The following is a 26,074-nucleotide window of genomic DNA, read 5'->3' as shown; positions in this document are numbered from 1 at the left end:
GTTCAGCCGTGCCATTTTACGAGAGGAGGCTGGTGGCCTGCCCGTAGTTCCACGTGTCAGGGAACAGGATGCGTGTCACTGGGTGAGACCAAAGAGTAAGGAAGAGCGGAACAGGGAGGAGCCTGGGTGCCCTTCTCCCAAGTTCAAAATGCAACCGCCCTCCCCAGCTGCCCTAGAGCCACTGACTTAGATCCACCACCGTTAGGAAAACCAAGGTCTTCCACATTAAAATCATTTGAGGACTTCAAAAATAATCTGAATTATTTTTTATAGTTTGTGTATTTTATAATTCTATAATTTATGTGTGTTACATCAATGTGAATGGGGGGAGCCAATGCAGATGGAAGCAAAGGAGAGACCTGATGGGGCGCCTGAGGGAAGACCGCCTGCCTCAGGCTGGAGGTGACAGGTAGGGGCAAGAATGGAATCAGAGAAATCAGTAAAAGACGTCAGGACAAGATAAGAAACAGTAAATGGCTGAAGGGGCTGACCCAAGACTGTGGTTTGGTGTCTAGGCTTCCACAGCACATGGCTGATGGGACAGCTGTTCCCATCCTGGACTGACAGTTAAGGAGACGACAGCCTGGGGAGAATCCAGCAAAAGGCGCTTCTTTCTTTTCCCTTCCTTCTATCCACAGTCCATCCATCCATCATCCATCGTCCATCCATCCATCACCCACCCATCCACCATCCATCTATCCATCACCTATCTGTCCACTGTCCACCCATCCATCATCCATCCATCCACCGTCCATCCATCCATCATCCATCCATCACCCATCTGTCCACTGTCCACCCATCCATCATCCATCCATCCACTGTCCATCCATCCATAGTCCATCCATCCACCGTCCATCCATCCATCATCCATCCATCGTTCATCCAGCTATGCACCGTCCATCCATCCATCCATCATCCCATCCATCCATCTCTATTGAGCCCCAGGTAGTCTTCTAAGTGCTGAGGAAATAATAGCGAAGAGAACACTCCCTGCCCCCCGTACAGCTTATGTGATGGTTGACAAGTTTTAAGTACATGCTGCAAAAGAATTCATTCATAGGGAGCAAAATTACATTTTCTACAATTCCAACTTTTCCAAGCTTAAAGGGAGCCTTCTATTTATTCCTCCAAATTCCAAATTTTTTAAATTGTTGTAAAATACACAACTTAAAATTTACCACCTTAACCTTTTTCAGCGTACCGCTCGATGGCATTAAGTACATTCATCTCCAGAACTGTTTTCATCCTGCAAAACTGGAACTCTGTCCCCACTGAACAATGATTCTGCACCCTCGTCATTCCAGCCCCCAGCAAATACCAGTCTACTTTCTGTCTCTCATGAATTTGACTACTCTAGGGATCTCACATAATCGGATATTTGTCCTTTTATGACTCATTTGTTTCAATCGGCATAATGTCCTTGAGGTTCACTGATGTTATAGCATGTGTCAGAATTCCCTTCCTTTTTAAGGCTGAATAATATTCCACTGTATGTATACACCACATTTTGTTCATCCACTCATCCATCAATGGGCACTTGGGTTGCTGCCATCTTTTGGCTACTGTGAATAATGCTGTCATGAACATGTGTGTACATGTATCGAGACCCTGCTTTCAATTCTTTTGGCTACATACACGGAAGTGGGATTGATGGATCATACAGTAATTCTATTTTTAATTGTTTGAGGAACTGCCATCCTGTTTCCCATAGTGGCTGCATCATTTTACATTCCCACCAGCAGTGCACAGGTTCCAATTTCTCCGCATACTCACCAACACTTGTTACTTTCTGGGTTTTGATAGCAGCCATCCTAATGGGTGAGGCGAAACAAGTTCTATCTCATGTAATTTTATCTTTTTATATTATGTAAGATATAAAAGTACAGACTGGAATAACGAACCCCATGGAACCATGATTCAACCACTACAATTGCCAACGAAGGGCCAATCTTGTTTGATTTATACAGCCCCATTCCTATCACCAATTTCAACTATTTTGACACATATCCCAGACATCATATAACTTCACCCCTCAATACTTCAACATACATCTCTAAAAGATGACTCTTTTGGAAACCAACCATAATGGCACTGTCACCTAAAAATTCACAGTAATTACTTAATATCATCAAATACCCAGTCAGGATTCATACTCATCTGTTTTGGTATATCAAATAATCTAACTCAATACACCTCTCTGTCTGTGATGTTTCATCATGAATTTGACTGCTATGAAAGAAAAAAACTTTAAACCATTGATCACCCTTAAACAATAAAGCTTTCATGGTTTCCACAACCTCCCAATTTTTGTTTCACCATTAAGTATGTTTATTTAAGTAGGTTTTTTGGTAGATGTTATCAGGTTGAGAGAGTTCCCCTCTATTCCTAACTTGCTGGAGTTTTTACCATGAACGAGTGTTGGATTTTGTCAAATGCTATTTCTGCATTGATTTATATGATCATGATTTTTTTTAACCTGTTGATATGGTGGATTACTGATTTTTTAATGCTGAAACAGCCTTGTGCACATAGAATAAATCCCATTTGGTCATGGTGTATAATTTTTTTTTTGTATTGATATACTGTTGGATTTGACTTCCTGATGTTGTACAGAGGAATTTTACTTTGTATTTGTTTATTGAGACTGTCATTAAAATTTTTTTCATCAATATATTTCAATTTGCTTCTGTTCTGACCTGAAAATTCTACTGGCTTGAATATATCTAGTTCTGTAGATTCAACATCAACTACAACACTTATTTCCTGAGCACTGACTATGTGCCGGGCACTGTATATGCTCAATTTTACTCACCACTGAGACTGATTTCCTAAAAGATGTAGCGACACAATGGGGCAGGAGACAGCAACAGTCACGATGCTGTTTTTGAGCAATCAGGGTGTGATGATCTCAAATGTGCTTTTAAAAAATTAGGATTAAAAAAAAAGCCAAGTGGAATTTCTGATATTAAATCTGGCTTAAACATAGCATCCCCACACACCTAAGAGACAAATAACTGAAGGTCTGTTAGTAAAGAGGCAGGTCCTCCTAAAACAACGTTCAGGACCTTTTCAGATCATGGACTCAATTTTGAGAATCTAATGAAAGCCACGAACCCCCTCCCCAAGGTAAAAATGCGAAAACACACGTGACACATGGCGGGAGGTTTTAGGGGCTTCATACGACTGCTGACACCAGTCCAGGTAAGAATCACTATTCCCAAACACAGTGAAATCTCTATCAGCTGACCCTCAGAAGCCTGGCGTCTTCACCTAGCAGCTTGATGTAACTGGAAATCAAAGTGTAAAACTACATTTCTTTTATGCTTGTGGTTCTCAAATTGTACTTGTATTTCACAGTCTTCAGCAGCAATATCTTAATAGTTCATGGAGGGCTTCCCTGGTGGCGCAGTGGTTGAGAGTCCGCCTGCCGATGCAGGGGACGCGGGTTCGTGCCCCGGTCCGGGAGGATCCCACATGCCGCGGAGCGGCTGGGCCCGTGAGCCATGGCCGCTGAGCCTGCGCGTCCAGAGCCTGCGCTCCGCAACGGGAGGGGCCGCGGCTGCGAGAGGCCCGCGTACCGCAAAAAAAAAAAAAAAAAAAAAAACTTTGTGAGTCCGCCTGCCGATGCAGGGGACACTGGGTAGTGCCCCGGTCCGGGAAGATCCCACATGCCGCAGGGCGGCTGGGCCCGTGAGCCACGGCCGCTGAGCCTGCGCGTCCGGGAAAAAAAAAAAAAAGTTCATGGAGACTTCCCCACATGACCCCAAGAGAGAGCCAAGGAAGAAATACAAATTAGGAAAGACACTTGCCGCATTTTTAAAGAAAGTAAAGGCTAGTGACACAGAGAGGCTGAAAGTAATAAAGAAGTTAATTTGAAGCTGAAATGATAGAGTATGCTTTGAATAATGGTGAAAAGCCCAAGTGATAAAGACAGAAGCCTTACGCTTTTATTGAGAATAATAAAAAAAAAAATCACTTCCAAGAGGGCTGCTTCCATCTTGTTCCCCTAATTAATTTTACAGAAAAGCATCTTTGTTACACTAGTCAGGAGGTTACATAATTAAACATTCTTACTTCACTGTTATGAGAAAGATGAAAAGGAAACTGGGTGGGTGGGTGGGCAGATGGGCAGATGGATGGATAGGCAATAGAATAAGGATATCCTTCTTTAAACAAGTTCCAGGTCTGCTCTCTAGATGGGTCCATGAAGATCTACATGTACCATCCACAACACGGTATAATAACCGATCCGAAGCCATTAAGGGAGGTATTTAGCATATTTTACTCACAAGTATCAGGAAAATGTGAATATTTTAAAGCAGCCTCCAACAAATATTTTTTTAACATTTAAATAGGCTACCTAGGGACTTCCCTGGTGGTCCAGTGGTTAAGACTCCGCGCTTCCAATGCAGGGAGCACAGGTTCGATCCCCGGTCAGGGAGCTAATAAGATCCCACATGCCGCACAGCATGGCCAAATGAATAAATGGATAAATGAATAAACATGAGGCTACCTACCCTTCAGTTGCCCATTATCTCATTTTTCTAGCACTCTGATTTTCAAAGTTGGATTTAACTCTCCAAAGTAACTGTATCACATTCACAGATTTTCTAGTAAGCAAATGGAAACACTTCCGTAACAATAAGTGAAATCAATTACTTTTCTAATCAAATTCTGTTTTACTCAATATTGAGATTTACCCCATCACATGAACAGGCCAGGTACCAACCTAAAACATAACCCGCAGGTCTAACTATAATAATGCCTGTGTTCCATTGCTGTCTCCTGAGCTTCATGGACAACTATCCCACATGCTGAGAGCCTCTCTTGAATGTCACAAACGTGACGCAACAGCCACTCCAGCGTGGGAGCCTCGTGTTCAGCTGCAACACAATTTCCAACAGCAAAAGCTCTTGCCCGACTCCTCCAGAAGTTCCAGGTGATGGGCGAGATGCACAGGGCAGACAGTCCTCAAACTTCTGGGAGGTCAGGGATCTCCCTCAGTGTTTGCACTGGGAGGGGTCCAGGCGGAAGTGCTCTGGGCTCACAGGATTCCTCCAGGGTCCTGGTCATGAATACTCTGCAGCCCCTTGTGCGGGGAGCCCTGCCTTCAGCTGCAGCATCCCTGGGAACGGAGGAGGCACCTGGCCCGAGTCCCACAATACCCCACAGGTGGGCGGTCTGCAGGGTGACATCCCCAGGGAACCTGGGGATCTTCTCTGACCAGCGTGGTGGGTGCTCGGGTTAGGTTCAGGGGGCCCTATGAGCTTTTCTTTTCTTTTTTTTTTTTTTTTCGCGGTACGTGGGCCTCTCACTGTCGTGGCCTCTCCCGTTGCGGAGCACAGGCTCCGGACGCGCAGGCTCAGCGGCCATGGCTCACGGGCCCAGCCGCTCCATGGCGTGTGGGATATTCCCGGACCGGGGCAGGAACCCGTGTCCCCTGCATCGGCAGGCAGGCGGACTCACAACCACTGCGCCACCAGGGGAGCCCCCTATGAGCTTTTCTCATGCTCTGTTCCCTCTGGTGGTGACTATTCGTGCATGATTACTGAGATATCTCAGAATGCGGCTTTGTGACAGGAAGAAGAGGTGGGAAACTGGAGGGACTTCTTAAAATTTGTATTCTAACAGATGAGGGGAGCTCAAACCACAGAGGGCAAGGAATACACTGACTTCATGCACCACAGCAGTGCTCCATAACCAGGGTGCGGGCCGCATCTTCCAGACCTTGTCTCCTGGGCTGCACCCTGGAATCTGAGCCAGTCAGACTGACCTGGGGTTGGGCAGGTTTGGAACGGGACGTTCTCCAGGAGATTCTGCTGCACTCCCCAACAATGAACGAATGAATCATGTGACTCGGAGAGTTCTCTTTAAGAGGAACTGGGCAATTTCCACTTTTGCTCTCTTAAATGCTTTCCTGCCCTCTGTACGCACCCCTACCCCACCTGATCCCCACCCCCAGAGAGCTATTTTGGGAGGCAGCTGTCTTTGGATTCGCTCTTCTAGGATACTTACAACTGGTACCACCTATGGCCACTGGTTTTGTCTTAGCACAAGAGCCCTCCTTAAGCAAAAGCATCTCATGCATGACTTAATTCGCTGAGACGTAATATACAGCATTTCTCACAGGCAATGCCATGCAAAACTGTGAACTTTATCTTCAGGTCACTCCACTGCCTTTCTGCACATGCAGGGTTACCAACATACACACCTGCTTCGCTCCCCACCCCGCAGCCACCCCCGTCAGCGTGTGCTTCCAGATTTTCCTGACCTCTTCATTTGTACCAAATCTAAACTCACCTGCTCCAACTTTCCACTTCCTCACAATCCTGCTAGGACTGGCCTGCTAGTCTCAGAAACTAATTTGAGTCGGGTGCAAATGAAGGATAATGACAAGATAGCCACACTTGCACTGTGCCGAGGATTTCAATGATTTAATACAAAAGTAGAAACTAAGGTAAGAAACGCAGGCACCCTGCCAGCTGGTGGAGGAAAATATTTTTGGAACAGAGCCCTTTAACACCTCTCAGTTCATATCTTAAGTGCATGGCAGTTATTCAGAGGACATATATTTTTATGCAGTTTCCTACAGAATTAAATATACAGCATGACAGGAACAAATCTACTGCCAAACCAGTTAGAGCATTTCAAGTTGGTGATTTGTACACATCCATTTTTCAATTAACGCTTACAACGCAAGTCAATCAGAAATCTAGTTATGCAAAAAAGTACCTGTCATGATTTCCTTAAATTTCCTTTTTTTGCTATGTTACCAGAAAATACAGGCCGGGTTTGCCCTTTTCTTTCTTCTTATCGTTATCACATTTGTCTTGAATTAAAATAGGACAGGGCGCTGTCCTGAATCGTAACATAATAGTCCGGTGGCAATTTCCAAGTTCTGTTGTGTTTTTTTAGTCTCCTGACCTTCATATACAATGGAAAACTTTATCATATATAGTTCAGAAAAGGCCACACAGTGTCCAAGACCTTCTGACATTCACTATCAATACAACATTCTTAACAGCTGTTACCCAAAGTACTGTCATAAGTTGACTAGAATTGCCTAAAAAACACAACAGCTGACCGCAAAAATATAAAAATCCTGTCCTTGCTCCCCGATTTTTTGCTCCTTTATTAACTTACGTTCCTACAATACCAACGATAACAAGATAAATGCTTTTCCATAGAATTCTTACCCTATTTAAAATAAATGTAAAGGTTTTGTGATCAACACAGAAAATGAAACAGCTCAATCTTATTTTTCCACCGAGTCTCTCAAGAAGCACATTTACACGAAGAAGAGCAGAATCGGGACTTCCCTGGAGGTCCAGCGGTTTAGACCCTGCGCTCCCAGTGCAGGGGGCCCAGGTTTGAGCCCTGGTCAGGGAACTAGATCCCACGTGCCACAACTAAAAGATCCCGAGTGCCACGGCTAAGACCTGGCGCAGCGTAATAAATAAATAAAATAAATAAATATTTTTTAAAAAAGAAGAGCAGAATCAATATAGTGATGAGACATGAAGGAAGACAACAAGGACATAATTCCCCTAAGTTATTCTGGGTGTTTCAAACCCCAGGACATTGAGAAAACTTATAGATAGAATTGCAGGGGTGGCGGGGGCGGGGAAGAATGTCAAACCTACACTATGGCTGACCTTTTTTTTTTTTTTTTTTAAATTTTTGGCCGTGCCACACGGCTTGTGGGATCCTAGTTCCCCGACCAGGGATCAAACCCAGGCCCCCTGCAGTGGAAGCACAGAGTCCTAACCACTGGGCCGCCAGGGAATTCCCATACTATGGTTGATATTTAAGGAGTCTGTGAAAGATGATAACCTGGTTCAAGAATGGGAAGAAGATGGACATTTTTTAGCTATACTTCAATGAGTTTGGCATTGACCATGGAAAAAATTCTAGACTGGTTTCTGTGCCTTTAGAGAAGGAAAGAAAAATCACAAAGAGCTGGTGACCTTATTCACAGGAACAAGGTATTATTAAACATTTTCTCTTTTGAGAGGGTTATTAGGAAAGTCACAGGAAAGCTGGAGAAATAACATCGGCTTCTATTTCCAAAGTGCCTTGATAAAAACTTTCCTTACCAAGACCCATTTGAAACTCTAGCAATAGTGTATTAAACCTTGAAAAGGCATTTGAGGAGGCCTCTCTTCATTTCCTTTTGAGTGGCAAGATGGAAACTGAATGGAAATAAAAGTGGGTGGATTTACAATGGCCATCCCAAACGGTCACTGAATAATGCACCCGGGAAACCTGGACCAGACTCTGGTCATCTTTCAAAGGCTCATTCTTGGGTGGTGCTCTTCATCCTTTATATCAAAGTTGAAAATCACAAGCAGCTAGAATGGACAGATAGAAACTGTGGAGTCAGGATTCAAAACTACCTGACAGCATGGAGAGGCGGGTCACATGCAGCAAGAAGTGTAATGAAGACGAATGTGAACACCTGCACCAGTGCAGAGCATCCGATTAGGGTTCAGCACCAAAGTGGGGGGTCCTGGGGGTCAGGTTAATAAAGTCGGTGTGAGGGGGCAGCTGAGAAGCTTGGACAAGGGGTACTAGCTACATGCCACCCCAACTCTGCTCCTGTGTGTGGAACTCTATTAAGCCTTCTGCCCTGTCTGAAAGGTGGTGTCTACACCATGGAGCACCCAAGGGCAAAGAAACCAGGCAGGCTGGCAGAGAGATTTTGGAAATACATCACATGAAGAACAAGTTGGTATATAAAAAGTTGGTGTCGGGAGGGGAGGGGATGGTAACTCCCCTTGTGGGTGGGGATGCAAAACGGTTCAGCCACTGTTCGGTGGTTCCTCAATAAATTAAACAAAATTACCATATGACCCTATAATCCCACTGCTAGGTATAAACCCCTAAGAATTTAAAACAGGTACTCAAACAATGACCCATGTGTGCATATTCATAACAGTGCTATTCATGACAGCTAATAGGTGGAAACAATCCAAAATGTCCATCAACAGATGAATGGATAAACAAAATGTGGTACATACATATGGTGGAATATTATTCACCCATAAAAAGGAATGAAGTACTGATACATGCTGCAATGGGGATGAACCTCAAAAACATTACGTTAAGTGAAAGAAGTCATACATAAAAGGTCTCATGAAATATTCAGAATAATTAAATCCACTTACATGAAATATTCACAATAATTAAATCCATAGAGACAGAAAGCAGAGGAGTGCCTGCCAGGGACTGTGGGGAGAGGTGAATGGGGAGTGACTGTTTAAAGGATATAAGGTTTTCTTTGGGGTGATGAAATGTTTTGGAACTACCCAGAGGTGGTGGCTACACAACACTGTGACTATACTATATGCCACTGAATTACCTACACACTTTAAAATGTTATGTTGAGAATTCGCGGTTTCTGGTCCAGCATGTAAGGAGCTTAGAAGTCACCACTCTGGGGCTTCCCTGGTGGTGCAGTGGTTAAGAATCCACCTGCCAATGCAGGGGACACGGGTTCGATCCCTGGTCCGGGAAGATCCCACATGCCGCGGAGCAACTAAGCCCATACGCCACAACTACTGAGCCTGCGCGCTAGAGCCCATGCGCCACAACTACTGAGCCCATGTGCCACAACTACTGAAGCCCACACACCTAGAGCCCGTGCTCTGCAACAAGAGAAGGCACTGCAACGAGAAGCCCACACACCGCAACAAAGAGTAGCCCCCGCTCACCGCAACTAGAGAAAGCCCACGCGCAGCAACAAAGCCCCAATGCAGCCAAAAATAAATAAAATTTTTAAAATGTTTAATATATTGAGAAAAAAAAGTCATCACTCCATGCTAACCAGGGAAAAGCTGAACTGAAACATCAACAACTCTTCTTAGATCCATCAGAGAAGTGAGGTCCCAGGGCAAACTGCTGCCCCCAAAATGGCAGACACAGACAGCAGAACTACACAGAGAATCACAACTTACCAGACCAGAAACCCATGGTCAGAATCCTCCAGGAAACCAGTGCCAGGGGAGGAAAATGCAAACTGTAAACTGATGAATTGCTGGAGGCTACCATGGACAACTCTGAGGGCTAAAACCTCCAGGGGGATCCAGTCATCCGGGGTCCCCCACACTTTTGTTTTACCTCCAGGAGCCCTGCCAGGTCCTTACAGTGAATATCAGGGGAAAAGTCCCCTTGTGCCTCCAGCAGGGGGAGGGGAAAAGGAACCATTCTGAAATAAGCCAGAGCATTCTGTTCTTCTCAACAGGTTAGCTATTTAACCAGAGCCTAACTAACCTGCTGGGGTTGTATCAGAGCCTAACCTACTTGGGGGAAGGGAAATACACAAATCCAGCCCACTCTAGCTATCCTGTCCCGCTTAAGGATGGGAGGGGGCCTGAGAAGCCCTGGTGGAGTTCACAGACCAAGGGCACAGGTTCACTGAAAGACCAGAACCTAATCACAGGACTCTAGAACACTGACTCTCCCACAGCTTTACTGCTGTATCACTGAAGGCTGCTTTACCACAGTTCCTTCCACCCAGTACATCATGTCCACCTTTGCAACAAAAAATTACAAGGCAGGGGATCCCTGGCAGTCCAGTGGTTAGGACTCAGTGCTTTCATTGCCATGGCCTGGGTTCAAGCCCTGGTTGGGGAACTAAGATCCCACAAGCCACAAGGAAAAACAAACAAAAAAATTACAAGGCATACCAAAAAGCAAAAACACACTTTTAAGCGACTGAACAAGCATCAGAACCAGAGTCACATATGGTAGGAAAGCAGGAATTATCAGACCAGGAATTAAAAAACAAAACAAAACTATGATTAATATGGTAAGAGCTTTAATGGAAAAACATGCAAGAACAGAGGGATAATGTAAACAGATGAAAGTTCTAAGAAAGAATAAAAAAGAAATGCTAGAGATCAAGAACTCTAACAGAAATGAAGAATGCCTCTGATGGGCTCATTAGGAGACTGAACACAGCTGAGGAAACGCTCTTTGAGCCTAAGGATATGACAACAGAAACTACCAAAACTGAAAAGCAAAGAGAGAAGAGACTGAAAAACAAAACAAAACAAAAAACCCAGAACAGAAAATCCAACAACTGTGGGAACTTGTACAACTACAAGAGGTATAACATATGCATAAATGGGAATACCTGAAGGAGAAGGAAGGAACAGAGTGAAGCAACAATGAAAGAACTGCCCTCAAAGGAATGTCAGATACCAAACCACAGATCTAAGAAGCTCAGAGAACACCTACCAGGATAAATGCAAAACAAACAAACAAAAACTACACCTAGGCATATCATATTCAAACTGCAGAAAATCAAAGTTAAAGAAAAAATCTTGAAAGAAGCCAGAGTGGGGAAAAATACCTTACCTACCAAGGAGCAAATATAAGAATTACATCTGACTTCTCAGAACCCATACAAGCAAGAAGAGAACAAAGTGAAATATTTAAAGTGTTGAGAAAAAAAAAAAAAATGCCAGCCTAGAATTCTGTTCCCTGCAAAATTATCCTTCAAAATTGAGGAAGAATTAAAGACTTTCTCAGACAAACAAAAATTGAGGGAATCTGTTGCGAGTAAGAAGGAAAATCATGTCAGAAACTCAGATCTACATAAAGAAGAGCACTGGAGTATGAATAAGTGAGGATAAAATATTTTTCTTATTTTTATTTTTTCTTATTCTTAATTCATCTAACACATAAGTTTGTTAAAAATAATAACAGCAACACTGTACTTGATACTGTATACTTATGTGCATATATATGTTCTTGAAGGCTTATGTATATAACTGACTCAATGACAACAATGATACAAGGGATAGGAGGGAAGAATCAGGAATATTTTGTCATTAAAACGTACTTGCCCTACCTGTGAAGCAGTAATAGTGTTATCTGAAAGTGGACTTAGATTAGTTGTAAATATCCAGTGGAAACTCTAGGGCAACCATGAAAAAAAGTACAAAAAAGAAGTATAATTGATATGCTAAGAAGAGAGAGAAAATGGAGTCATATAAAATACTCATTACCACCACAAAAAAGGCAAAAAAACATGGAAAACATAAAGAGGAACAAAGAGCAAGCTCAACAAACAGCAAACAGTAACAAGTATGACAGATATTAAACCAACTATATCAACAATCGCCTTAAACATGAAAGGTCTAAATAGACCAATTAAAAGAGATTGTCAGATTAGGGGGAAAAAAAAAAAAACAAGACCCCCACTTCACATATAAAGACACATATAGATTAAAAGTAAAGGGATGCTTTCCGGACCTGGCTAAGGAGGAGGCGCCATCATGGGAGTTGATCCGCCACAAGGACCGAAACGTTCGACGCAAGGAGCCCAAGAGCCAGGACACCTACTTAAAGCTGTTGTTCAAGCTGTACAGGTTTCTGGCCAGACGAACCAACTTGACCTTCAATCAAGTTGTACTGAAGAGGTTCTTCATGAGCCACACCAACCAGCCACCTCTGAAATTACTTTGTATGATACTACAATGGTAGATACACGTCATTATACATTTGTCAAAAATCACAGAATGCACAACACTAAGAGTGAACCTTAAACTATGGACATTGACACTGTGTCAATGTTCCTCAATTGAAATAAACATACCCTATGGTGCAGGATAGTAATAATGGTGGAGGCTGTACATGTATGGGGACTGGGGTATAAGGAAACTCTCTGTACTTTCCACTCAATTTTTCTATGAACCTAAAGCTGTTCTAAAATACATAGTTTATTAATTTTTATTATTTTTTTGAATGCAGTGGATTCTCGAAGCATCTTAGCATTTAATTAATTCTGTGCTTCTAAGCAGATCCATGTTCCCTAAACTTATGCACCAAGGCATCCCTGCAAACGTACAGGGGAGACATAGATTATTTTAAATTTGAAGGCAACAAGTGATACTTTGAGTCTGTCAGGTACCAGACAAACTGCTAGTTCGAGGTAGTTCACAGCTCAACATTAGACTGCAATACATTCCTTTTTATGGTGTCACAGCTTTGCAAGGCTGAGTTTTCAGCAGTTGCTGTGACCCAAGAAAGTGGCCTGTGAAAATCAACACGGAATAGAAAAGAGGGCATCCATGTCCGACCTTACTTCAAGCTTTGAGAAGTCGTTGCTGTGCTCAATAGGAGCTCATATCCCATGAGTAAGTTCCTGTGATTATTTTAAGATGAATTAAAAGTATTATTATATTATTTTTTCTTTCAATTTCTTTGTGTTTTTTAAACAGCTACTAAGTTATTAGGATATAAATCTTAAGATGTTAGGATATAAATATTAAGCTGTTTGGACCTAAGGAGTTAATTAAACAGAATTGCTTGGCATTTCTTTTTAGCTTGAAGGTTCTGTGAAAAGGTTACTGATGCACCCAAGGTACTGTGGACAAAGAAAGTTCAAGAAGCTCTGGAGCAGACAATGAATAGAGATACATTCAGGTTGTGAGTTAAGGCTAAAAGGGAAGGGTTCCAGACTCAAACATTCAGGCAGAAGAGACTTTCTGGCTCAAGTGAAGGCTAATGAGATGCAGTAATAATAATCACTTAGGTTGGGTCAATGCTGAAGAAGGCTGACTTCATTTATTTTATATCAAATGCTATTCAGGTTGGAGTTCAGGGTGACAGAAACCTCTAGGCTTATCTGCAAGGCCACGGTTAACTCTCCACATGGCACACTTGTTATACATTCTCTTTGCGTCCATTAAAATATAACCAAAAATGTTTATTCATTTTTAAAAATGCTATGTTCATTTTATCCTATGGGAATTTCACCTCAAGTTTTAAAAAGGGAGGGGAGAGTTCTATGGATTTGAGTTAATAAAACAGCAAACACATAAGGTATACTCTAGTGTTCTAAACACTGACAAAATCTGTTTAATCTTATAGGGTTAAACATATAAGGGTTAAACATATAAACACCAACAGGCTCCTTAATCTCTGTGTGCCTGAGTTTCTTCCTCTGTAAAAGGCAAATAAGGGAATAGCAGAGCTGGGATGTGAACCAGAGTTGGCTAAAGAATCCACGTTCTTCGCCATTCCACGACACTCCTAGGGTGCCAGCGCTTATTCTGCGGGGATCCAGAGGCAGAACACCAAGGTCTTTCTGACAATGAAGGCTGCCCTCCAAAATGGAAGGAGTTCCCCGATTAGACGAGTTCCAGCGGGGACTGGTCAACTGATGTCAGTGCTCAGACAGAGAGGATCACATCCAAAGCTGCACGAGATCATTTCTAAAGCTCTTGTCAAATCCAAAACTGATTCCAGCACAGTGTGCAGATTTCTGAGACATTTGCATAAAAAAGTGATACAAAATTTAAAAATGTAACTTTGTCAATACAATGTACCCTTTCTTCAGAATTTTTAAAACTCTACTCCAACTTTATCATCTACCCTGACTCAACTGCACATGAAAGGTTCATAACAAATCACCCAAATTTATGCTTTCTGAATATTATTTATTATAGAAAGAAAGAGGGTTAAAGATACTCTTGGCTGGTCTCCACTATGTTTCCTACTTTTCACATTCTGAGCTATAAAAATATCATACTGACAATAAGAATAACAACTTCACTTGTTTCCTCTATGGTAAAATGGGCTGATTAAACGAAATGAAATTAGATTTCTAAAATACCTTCCTTTCTAGAATTCTAGCCATATTAATGCAGAAACTGATTTTTTTTAAAGATAGATTAGGAGATTTTTTTTTTAATTTAGTGGTTTAAAAGTACTGAACGTTCTAATGCAATGATATTCAAGTAACCAGACATTATTTAAGTGGGAAGGCAAACTGCCAGATATTCAAAGTAAAGGACTTTATCATAAAAGGGGAGGCGACCTCTCAAGAGGAAACCGAATTTATGGAATGTAGTCTAGCTGAGAACTAGCTCCCTGGTCACCAAGGGAAATGCAAAAACAACCAACCATTCCCCACCAAGACAAACAGGACACGTACGTGCCCATGCACAACTTACTCCAGATTCTGAGAAAACACCAAAAGATTTTTCAGGAAAATAAATCAGACTTCTTCTATTGTGGTAGTTATAAAAAACATTTTTACCATAAAATCAGCCACTTAAAGGTCTCAAAAGGGCCATAATGTGAGGAAAAACAAAGACAGCAATCTCTTTTTTTAAGTACTGAATTTTCTTTTAAAAGACAATTTTTCCCCAGATCTCATCCTACAGAAAATACTAATGAGTAATTGTACACTACCAAAGAAAAAGCCCAAATAAATCTGATTTTAACATCTACTTATACTTTGTCACCTATTCTTGCCTTCTCCCTCATTAAAAACGTGTCCTACAGTGAAATTAAAAAGGAAACCAACATAATAATCCACAGGCACACAAGATGCTGATTCAATACTGACTGCCCACTTATAAGAGTCCCTCACTGGCTGTGGAATGTGCTGCACACAATAGGCAAACCCAGGTCTATAATGAGGGCTGTTAACTCCAATCCCATCTTCCGCACTCAAGAAAGCAAGTGACAACGTAAATAAGAGACGGGATTATAGGAATAAGTGAATTAACTCTCATTACTCTCTTTTTTTAAGTACATCATTTGCAAGCTTTGCTTTGCTGCTTCAAGTATTATTGAGAAGGAAAATACTGTTGACATATTCCCCAACTATATTTTGACATTGCCATCAACCACTGCCCTAGAGCAGCAGTTATCAGAATGTGGTCTGAAGACTCTTGCGGGGAGGGGCGGGGGGGCGGTCCCCAAGCCTCCCTTTTCCAGCTACATGTCTTTGTGAGGCCAGATTTTCTTCACCTACTTCAACCAATCATCAGGCAGCAACAGGTTGAATGCAGAATCCCACTGCCTGTGGTTAAGAATCCGCCTGCCAATGCAGGGGACACGGGTTCAATCCCTGGTCCAAGAAGATCCCTCATGCCGCGGAGCAACTAAGCCCGTGCGCCACAACTACTGAGCCTGCGCTCTAGAGCCCACGAGCCACAACTACTGAGCCCACGTGCTGCAACTACTGAAGCCCGGGCACCTAGATCAGGTGCTCTGCAACAAGAGAAGCCACCGCAATGAGAAGCCCGTGCACCACAATGAAGAGTAGCCCCCGCTCGCCACAATTACAGAAAAGCCCGTGCGCAGCAACGCAGACCCAACACAGCCCCCACCAAAAAAAAAATAAAAAGAATCCCACTGCCTTCTCTTAAGCCCACATTAAGAGATAACAAAAATGTAAAGCAATGCCAATCTTCTTACTAAATTGTTTTTTGTTTTGGAATATGTTGTTATTTTTAATCAAAAATATGTTGTTACCATCTAATGAGTTATTACTGCTACTTTAAATTAATAATTAACTACTTTAATAGGTTCTCAGTTTAATTTCTAATAGAGTAATATTGATAGATAAAACCCACATAAACACAAGCTCTTTGAGGTCCTCAGTAATTTCTGAGAGCATGGGGATCCTGAGTCTAAACAGTCTGGAAATCCTAAAGGACTAGCTAAATAGATCGCACTATATCCCTGTAATGGATTATTATACCCACCATACCCAGGACAAATGTTTAATGAATGACACTGAGAGAGTTAGGAAACACTCTGAATAAAATAAACTCATTTTGTTTAAAGCTTTGGCTACGTAGGTAAATTTTTACAATGGGGAGAAAAAACTAGAGATATGTACAAAAGTGTTAAGACTAAGGATCTCAAAGGCAGTATTTTCGGTCATTTTAACTTTTTCTTTTTTGTACTAAATTGCATTACGGTGGGTGGGGGGACAGTCTGGAGGAGCGTGTCCCAAAGTGTGTCCTATGGAACACGAGTGCCACAACGCGCTCCAGGAAGGGCCCATGGTCAACCACCTGGATAAATGCGGATTATACCCCTGCGCAGCGATTCTTCAACATGCACGACTGCGCTAAAGGTTCTGAGAAGTCCTACAGTAACGAAACCTGCTTAACAGCATTTCCCAAACTTAGGTGACCAACAGACACCTTTTACCAAGTAACACCTATCCATGTAACATCCTTAGGGAAGCACTGCCTTAGCAATCAACGTATCCTATGTAACAGTTTGAAGAGGAAGCCTACAACTGATCCTTTATCGTTACTGTTAGAAATCACCATGTCACCATTATCTAGAAAGGATGACCTCTAGTAAATGACACCTACAAATCCAATTGAGAATTTGGGGGGTTATGTCAAATACATTTTTTTACATTTGCTTTAGTAAAATAATTCTACAAAGGTATAAATTTAATTCATATAGATTCAGGGACTTGAAAAATTCAAGGAAAGGTTTTATTATTTACTTATTTATTTTGGCCACACTGCATAGTACGCGGGATCTTAATTCCCCAACCAGGGATTGAACCTGCACCCCCTGCAGTGGAAGCACGGGGTCCTAACCACTGGACTGCCAGGAAAGTCCCAAGGAAAGGTTTTATTTACTTTTTAAAAATACTTATGTATTTGGCTGCAGCGGGTCTTAGCTGCAGCATGCATGTGGGATCTAGTTCCCTGACCAGGGATCGAACTATGAGCCCCCTGCACTGGGAGTGTGGAGTCTTAACCACTGGACCACCAGGGAAGTCCCCCAAGGAAAGGTTTTATTTTTTCAAACGAACCCTACCATTACAATTCCATTCATTCATTCATTTATGGCTGCACTGGGTCTTCACTGCTGCGTGCAAGCTTTCTCTAGTTGCGACGAGCAGGGGCTACTCTTTGTTGCAGTGCACTAGCTGCTCACTGCAGTGGCTTCTCTTGTTGCAGAGCACAGGCTCTAGGCACGCGGGCTTCAGTAGTTGTAGCAGGCGGGCTCAGTAGTTGTGGCTTGCAGGCTCTACAGCGCGGGCTCAGTAGTTGTGGCGCAGGGGCTTAGTTGCTCCGCAGCATGTGGGATCTTCCCGGACCTGGGCTCGAACCCGTGTCCCCTGCATTGGCAGGCGGATTCTTAACCACTGCGCCACCAGGGAAGCCCCAGAAAGGTTTTAAATAGCAATTCTTAAGTAAAATTTTCTTTGATGAAAAACATTCAGTACATCGGACCGTAAGTCATTCGTTTAAACGATGCACATCAGTGAGTATTCTCTTGAAGGGGCCACCTGCACATACAGGCAGTTCCTGGCGTGGCTGACACTCTGCCTGCTGAGGGCCTCCTACACCCCTGCCTCTCCTCCACCCCGGCCACCCCAGGCAGTGCTGCCACCTGGGTGCCAGGGGGCTTGCTGGCCCGGGTCTCCTCTCTTCCGCTGCCTCTCTTTCGTTTTTGGGGTCGCCATGAACAGGCCTCACTCCCTCGGTTTCCTGGCACAGGCTGGGTCACTCAGATCATCGGGCTCGTCGTCCCTCGACCTTTCTCTTCCTGGAGGCTCGTCTTCATTCCACGCCTAAGCCAGCATGCCTCACACATTCTTTGAAGCTGCTCTACTACTCCAAGACCTACTTACCACAAAATGGGAACCAGCCTTTCGTTGGTTTATATAATGATTAATATTATAATGCGTGTGTGGGCTGTGTTTTACTGCGTATTTGCCTGATTTTCAACTCGTAATGGGTAAACTCGTTTCTGACTATCACTTTTGGAGCTTTAAGCAGTTTGTAACAATGTTTCCAGGGGAAAATATAACTTGAGTTCCAATCTGAATTCCTAATAGAGTGATATGAATTGCCTTTTCAGGTCATCTGGGAATCAGAAATGGGTCCCAGGAAACAATACATCAAGACAAAGCCAGGTTAAGGCAGCTGAAGACAGCACAGAGCTGGGGTAGTCTCACCTGGGCTGAGTTCCCCTGACCCAGGCAACCTGAGCTCAGAGGAATAAAATGTGCCTGAGCATTTCAGGAGACAAGATTTCAATCTGACCAGAACTAGACACGGACTGACTTTTGTTAGCCACCACTGGGGGTTTCCTCAGGCGCCAGGGTTCCACCACCGCCCACTGCACCAGCTTGCCTCAGTTTACCTGTCTGCACTTGGGTTTCCCAAAAGATAAGCAGGTACAGTCAGGACTGCTCTATTCCAAGGCAAAGCTTCTGCTCCAAATCCCCACCGGCTCTCCTATACCCCTGAGATGAGTTTCTAGATAAAACAGAAACTTCAGGAAACCCTTTTAGCCTTCTCCCTTCAGGCTTAAACAACCGAAGCCTGGCCTGAGTGGCCCATGTTTGCTTTCTCATTGCCCCTGGTTCACTCTGTCCATCAGTACTGAAAACCACATAAGCATACACCATTTTCATAGAAAAGAAAAAAGTGCAGTGAAGACATACTTGCCTTATGCGTTACTTTTTAAAAGTAGTGATAAATATATCAAACCTTTCAATACTCAGAAAGGACTAATTCTAGAAAAAAATAGGGTCAGCAACTTTATTAACTGAATAAGCAAATATATTAATTACTGGCACTTATGACCTTTCTAAAACACTTCATCAAACAAGTATTAATGTTGCAGTTATTATTAATTGAAGTCACAATTGGGGGAGAGGCTATGTTACTAAATTATCCCACTGGTACATCTTCCTCCAATTAGAAAAGGTTTTAAAATGTCAGATTTCATATAAAAAAGCATTTAATTCATTTTCCATTCTAGGCTTTGAATGTTTCTAAGATACAAATGGCTTCCCTTAATTAAGCAAGAGAAGGCTTCGTACACTTGGGCATGAACTTTTTGTTTGTTTGTTTGTTTGCAGTACGCGGGCCTCTCACTGTTGTGGCCTCTCCTGTTGCGGAGCACAGGCTCCGGACGCGCAGGCTCAGCGGCCATGGCTCACGGGCCCAGCCGCTCTGCGGCATGTGGGATCTTCCCAGACCGGGGCACGAACCCGCATCCCCTGCATCAGCAGGCGGACTCTCAACCACTTTGCCACCAGGGAAGCCCGGGCATGGACTTTTTAAAACCCCTGCCAAATGAAAGTGCTGTATTCAGGAATCATGTGCAGATATTAATGGATATTTACAAACAACTCAGAAGCAAGATCAGAAACATTGCCAACTTGGGGCTTTATAATTCAGGCTGAGGGATTATCAAGGGACCCTACCATTAACACAGCACTAGCAGATGAGGCGCTCAAAGGCTGAGAACGGCTGCTGCCTACCTTACAGTCCTCCCACCTTTCTTCATGACTGTGGCCCAAAGTGAGAGCGGCCTGGGGAGAAAATTAAATTCAGGCCAGTGCATTTTGCTACTTACTAGCTACTCTGATAAACACGTGAAATGCATGGCAAAAAGAAAGATTAGGGATTACCCAAGAATTTTAATTATTTCTGTTATCCTTGTTACTAATTCCACGAGTAATAGGAAACTGGCATGAATTAGTCAAGGCTCTTTAAAGGTAAATATAATCTGCTTGACGGAAAGGCTTTAATCCCCCAAGTCAAAAGCTACCCTGTTCCTCAATTAGCCTCCACCTCCCATGTGCTCGCATTGTCTATTGTGAACTGAGTATGCTCTGTCCTTCGCCAGGTGCTGGGGGACAGAGCAGAGTGTGCAGTCTCCACCCCGAGGCCACCAGTGAATAAGTCTTGCAGTGGCGGGAGCGGGGTGCATCAGTGGGGAGGTGCCGCTGAGGAGGGCTGGGCCTCAGCTGCTTCATCTGAGAGGTGCCCAGAGGACCCAGGGCTCTGGCTAAAATCTCAGAGTCAGGCCCACAATCTATTAATACTCTGGCCACATTAAGTCTATCAAGACTCAGGACCAGTTTCCTGTGTGTGCCGGGCCCCATGCCTGGTTTAATGCTCTGCTGCCATCTTGAAATTCCCAATAATTTTTGAACAAAGGAGCCCCACACTTTGACTACGCAGCTGGTCCTATCAATATTCATCATTAACTACGTCTGAGATACACAAAATGAAATGTGACTGGATTCTGCATTTCAGATGGAATAAATTTTGCTCTTTAAAACTCACTTATTAGACAACCTCATACAAATCACTCAAGTTTTACACTATCTACAATTTGAGTTTATGACCTTCAATTTTTTTTTTCTTGGTGGTCCTTAAAATGAAAGTACTGTATTAATACTTTTAAGATTTAGGAAGAGCTCAGAATAAATATGTCTTCACTATACTTTAAGCAGGTATTAAAGATGACATTCATTTTTACTGTTTTAAAATTCACTTTCAATCTAAAGACATTTCTAAGTGTTTTATACTATGAATTGAAGATTGGGTAAATAACAAACGGTTTAATTAAAGAATAAATCAAAGGACCAGACAAACCAATTTACTTTAACAAAGTACTTTTTAGCCAATTAGTATTAACAAAAATGTAATGAATGAAGAAATGTCATTTCTAAACTAGTCATAGTTTAAGAATTCTAGTGTTTCTTACAATTCCTTTCATAAAGTTAAGCCCTAGACATTTACTCTGCTGTGACTAGGGTGTCCCCCAATCACTGGGTCTGCAGCATTGTACTAGCTCATCCCTCAGACCACAGGCAGAAATCAGGGCCTGGGGGATGGACACTTGGCCACAGATGCTCTCAGCCTTTCTTCAAGTGAGAGGTGACAAAAACAAAGAGCTGCATGGCTGGGTGCCTGCAAAGGTTTGAGGGATTGATAAGATTTAGTCCTAAGGAAAGCTGACTGAAGTCCCAAACAATGTTTTGAAGAAAACGGTTTCTTTGTGAGCTAGCAAGTGCCCAGGCTGAATGATCAATTGTCAGGGACGTGTGAAGAAACGTCTCTTTTACAGGGAAGGCTACTTAAGTGAAGAGGACAGACCTTTCAAAGCTCCTTTCAACTCAAAGTCTAATGTCCTGGGTAGAAATGATATGGGAGATAGGGGTAAAGGAAGGAGTTGGTTGGATGAAATGCCAATTTATCCCGAGAGCAGGAAAAAAATCAGCAGCTTAGAAATGTCATAAGAAAGCACTTAGACAACTGTGATATATGTATCTAATTAAAAAGATGCTCCTGGCAGTGATTATGGAGGTCAAGAGTGAATGTAGAATGGTGCAGCTCCTCTGGAAAACAGTTTGGTACCTCCTCAAAATGTTAAACATAGAGTTACAAGACTCAGCAATTCCACTCCAGTTCTACACCCAAGAGAACTGAAAATGTATGTCCACACAAATATATGTCCAAGAGAACTGAACATGCATGTTCACAGCAGCATTATTCATAGTAGCCACGAAGTGGAAAACCACCCAAATGTCCATCAACTGATGCATGGATATATAAAACGTGGTCTATCCACATAGTATGGAATATTGTCTTAGTCTCTCTGGGCTCTATAACAAAATACCATAGACTGGGTGGCTAATAAACAACAGAAATGTATTTCTCACAGTCCTGGAGGCTGGGAAACCCAAGATCAAGGTGCCAGCAGATGCAGTGTCTGGTGAGTGCCCATTTCCTGGTTCATAGCAATCTTCCCATTGTATCCGCCGGTGGCAGAAGAGGCAAGGGAGCTCTCTGGGGTCTCTTGCACAGGGGCACTGATCCCATTCGTGAGGGCTCCACCCTCATGACCTAATCACCTCCCCAAAGCCCCCACCTCAAAATACCATCACATTGAGGATTAGGTTTCAACATATGAATTCTGGAGGGACACAAACATTCAGTCTATAGCAAATATTATTCAGCTATAAGACGGAATGAGGCACTGATACCCACTACAACATGGATAAATCCTGAAAACACCATGCTAATTGAAAGCAGCTAGTCACAAAGGCCACATATTATAATGATTCCACTGATATGAAATGTCCAAAACAGGCAAATCCATAGAGATAGAAAGTAGATTAATGGTTGCCAGGGGGGAATGGGAAGAAGGGGAATTTGGAGTGATTGCTAAGGGATATGGGGTTTCTTTTGGGGGTGATGAAAATGTGCTGCAGTTAGATATTGGTGATGGGTGCACAACTGTGAATACACTAAAATCACTGAACTGCATACTTTAAAAGGGTGAATTTTATGGTATGTGAATTATATTTCAATAAACCTGTTTTTCAAATTAAAAAAGACTGGATGCAGGAAAGTCTTCTTTTGCCCTAAAACAATAAGTTCCAGAAAGTACAGATCAAGGTAGACTTGAAGAGTAGCAGACTTGATAGAACAGTTCTTGTCACGAGAGAATGAGACTGGTTCAAAACATATTCATGGGCTTCCCTGGTGGCACAGTGATTAAGAAACCACCTGCCAATGCAGGGGACACAGGTTTGACCCCTGGTCCGGGAAGATCCCACATGCTGCAGAGCAACCAAGCCTGTGCACCACAACTACTAAGCCTGCGCTCTAGAGCTCGCGAGCCACAACTACTGAAGCCCGCGTGCCTAGAGCCCGTGCTCTGCAACAAGAGAAGCCACCACAATGAGAAGCCCACGCACCACAACGAAGAGTGCCCCCCCCCCGCAACTAGAGAAAGCCCGCGCACAGCAATGAAGACCCAACGCAGCCAAAATAATAAAAAATAAAATAAAATTCAGACGTAACTGCTGCAAAGAAAAATTCCAGGAAAAAAAAAATTCATGCCCGACCAAAGGTAAAAAAGAAACACACGGTTCTTCTTCTACCATGCCACTGCATACTTCTCAATGGGGTTCTGGAATAGAAGGAAGTTAACTTTCAGATGTATCTTATTGGTTTTTAAGAAGTTCTAAATTCCATGACTTTGAAGTAATTGAATCTTTGCCTAGAACTTTAAAAATAAAAAAGCCTTAGCAACATATCTTGTGGAAGTTTTTAATCTAGTATCATCCTACAGCTGAATGAGAAAATGAACAAAAATCTCTCTAAAACATAGGGAAGAAAGGATCTATCAAATAGGGGACAACTGGATGCTGTGCCCCAACTCCTAGGTGGTGGTGACTCTATGGAAAAACGGGCACCTCGCATCAGGCTGACATGCGGGCAGGGCAGGACTGTCATAGTCTGAAGGTTCCTAACTCTGGTCTTTGCATAGCCTCTACTGGTGTCAAAATGTCACTTGTGAGGGTTTGGGGTTTTTTAAACGGTGCAAGAACATGACACTGCATAAATCATTTCCACCAACTTTGAATCTACATTCTGGAGATAGAACAGCTCTACTAAAAATCTAATATCACAAATCAATACCTTAAATTTCAATTATAAAAGATAAATTTCTTAAGTACCTCTGCTCTTACCAAATCATGACCAAAGTATATTTTTAAGAACGTAATGATCTAAAACCTCAATTAATCAGAAGGGGTGAGAAATAAGACTCAATGATTTTCAGAATAACCAAATCTCCTATTTTGTTTCAACTCTTATAAGCGAAAACTCTATCCAAAAAATTACATTTTCCTATCTTAGAAAGCAGTAACGAAAAAAATTCAATCCTTTTCTTTCATGTCTTAAATATTTAATATCCCTCAGGTTCCTCATCTTAAATGTTAAGAATTGGCTGAGTAAGCTTAACCAAGTCCTAAAACTAGTATCATGGAATTATAGCATTTTCTAATTCCAATAAAAAAATGTTATCACATTTCATTAAAAATTCATTTATTGGTCATATTCCTCATACCTAAAACTTAATTAACTGCTTTTTTTGGCTCAAAAATCAAATAGTACTGACCCAGATAATGTATGATATGAATGCCTAAAACTTCCTTTTTAAAAAGAATTTCTAGGAAACTGTTTGGTTTTATGGTTTTTTTCCTGAGAGTAGGATGCAGCCAAAAGCTGGACTCCAGTTAACTGAGGGTTCCAGTTAATCGAGTCACGGCTCTTAAATCGGAATACATTCAGGATTATTAACATTTTATTATTAACATTTTATTATTTCTTTAGTTATAGGTCTCGTGAAATAAATTTACTTTCAGCAATAAAAATGTTAAATTAAGTGTAATATTTAGGTCTATAATAAAATTATTTTTCCTCAAAGTTGCTTGTGAAAAACAAGGTAAAAAATTAAGCTTTCCCAAAAAGCTGAGAATTACAGTTTTGAAAAATGAACTCGAAGTGGTAGCCACAGAGCTATAGCCGTCAAAGGCTGATACAGACTTTTATGATCTAATACTCCAATGCTGCAATCAACATAATGAATCCTTGAAAAATTACCTACTAATGAAGTCTTATATCCGTGTTGTAGAATTCAAGTTCCTTTATACTCTGTCTGTAATGCTTTTCTCAGTACGTAACACTTATCTGTCAGGTAAAAATTAGGATGTAAAGACACTACGCTGCCTAAACTGGAACAGAGTTATACATTCATTCACAAAACACTGAGTGCCTACTGTGTGCGGATACATATGTGAACAACACAGACCAAAATACCCTTCCACTTTGGGGCATATGTTCCAGTGAGGGGAGACAGGCAATAAACAGAATAAGTAAATAACAGAGCGTGTTAGAATGGGGTAAGTGCTATGGAGAAAAGAAAAAGTGAAGCAGGGGAGGGAGGATTCAGGGGTTCCGAGAGATGAAATTTCAACCAGGATGGTGAGGAGAGGCTCCACTGAGAAGTTTGTGCGCAAACAGAAAAGTAACAGTGAATGTTATCTATTGGTTTTGAAACGCATTACAATATTGCATTTATTTTTATTTAATATTCGTATAAGCTTTCTATTTTCTCTATTTCAGTTTTCTATTTCCCAATCACTGATGGACTGGAGAGAAGGAAGGCAGTATAGGGCATGCCAAGGAAATTTCTCCTAATGTTTTGGTTTACTTGATGTTTTTTGAGAACTACAGCTACAATTAAAGTGAAATTTAGGGTTCTCCATAAAACAACGAATTAATAGTCACAATGGAATTTATATTACAAAACCTCACATTCTCTCCTTGTTTATACGTTATCTTTCCCCCATTATTTTTAGAGGTAGCTACAGTATGAATGAACAGCAGTTACTAATGTCACACTGTTTTGCAGGATTAAAAATTCAGGTATTAGTTGAAATGATCATCTTTTACAATTAGCCCACAGAAAGTGTCCCCACAAACTGCCTATTTAAATACAAAATTTATTTGTAACATCTCAAAATGAAATCGTTTTATTAGCATTTCATGGAACATTCATGAGACGTTTTTCTAACCTGCAAGCTGGAAAAAAAACAACAAATGCAATAGAATAACTGATGTTTAAAATGTGTTTTTATTTGGAAGACTAAGATTCTTAAGCATTATAAATGCACTAAGAAAAGCTTAGA

The 26,074-nt window shown here is 42.0% G+C and overlaps 1 protein-coding gene across 2 annotated transcripts in view; it reads right to left on the bottom strand.

The window, feature by feature from the left end:
- Positions 1 to 26,074, bottom strand: part of CLSTN1 (calsyntenin 1) — a 78,070-nt gene that overhangs the window by 50,053 nt on the left and 1,943 nt on the right. The window contains exon 1 of one of the 2 annotated variants that reach the window (XM_027110276.1): positions 1,774 to 1,825. The exons of the other annotated variant lie outside the window; for it this stretch is intronic. Within the exon in view, the coding sequence (XP_026966077.1) occupies positions 1,774 to 1,810 (37 nt within the window). The 5' untranslated portion in view covers positions 1,811 to 1,825. Of the gene's footprint in view, positions 1 to 1,773; positions 1,826 to 26,074 lie in introns of those variants that run through there. 2 annotated transcript variants of the gene reach the window in all.

Source organism: Aethalodelphis obliquidens, unplaced genomic scaffold (assembly GCF_003676395.1).
Source record: "Aethalodelphis obliquidens isolate GAN/ISIS:26980383/991018 unplaced genomic scaffold, ASM367639v1 scaffold9, whole genome shotgun sequence".
NCBI lineage: Eukaryota > Metazoa > Chordata > Mammalia > Artiodactyla > Delphinidae > Aethalodelphis > Aethalodelphis obliquidens.
The sequence above is the reverse complement of the archived record's forward strand: the minus strand, read 5'-3'. Positions and strand labels throughout refer to the sequence as shown.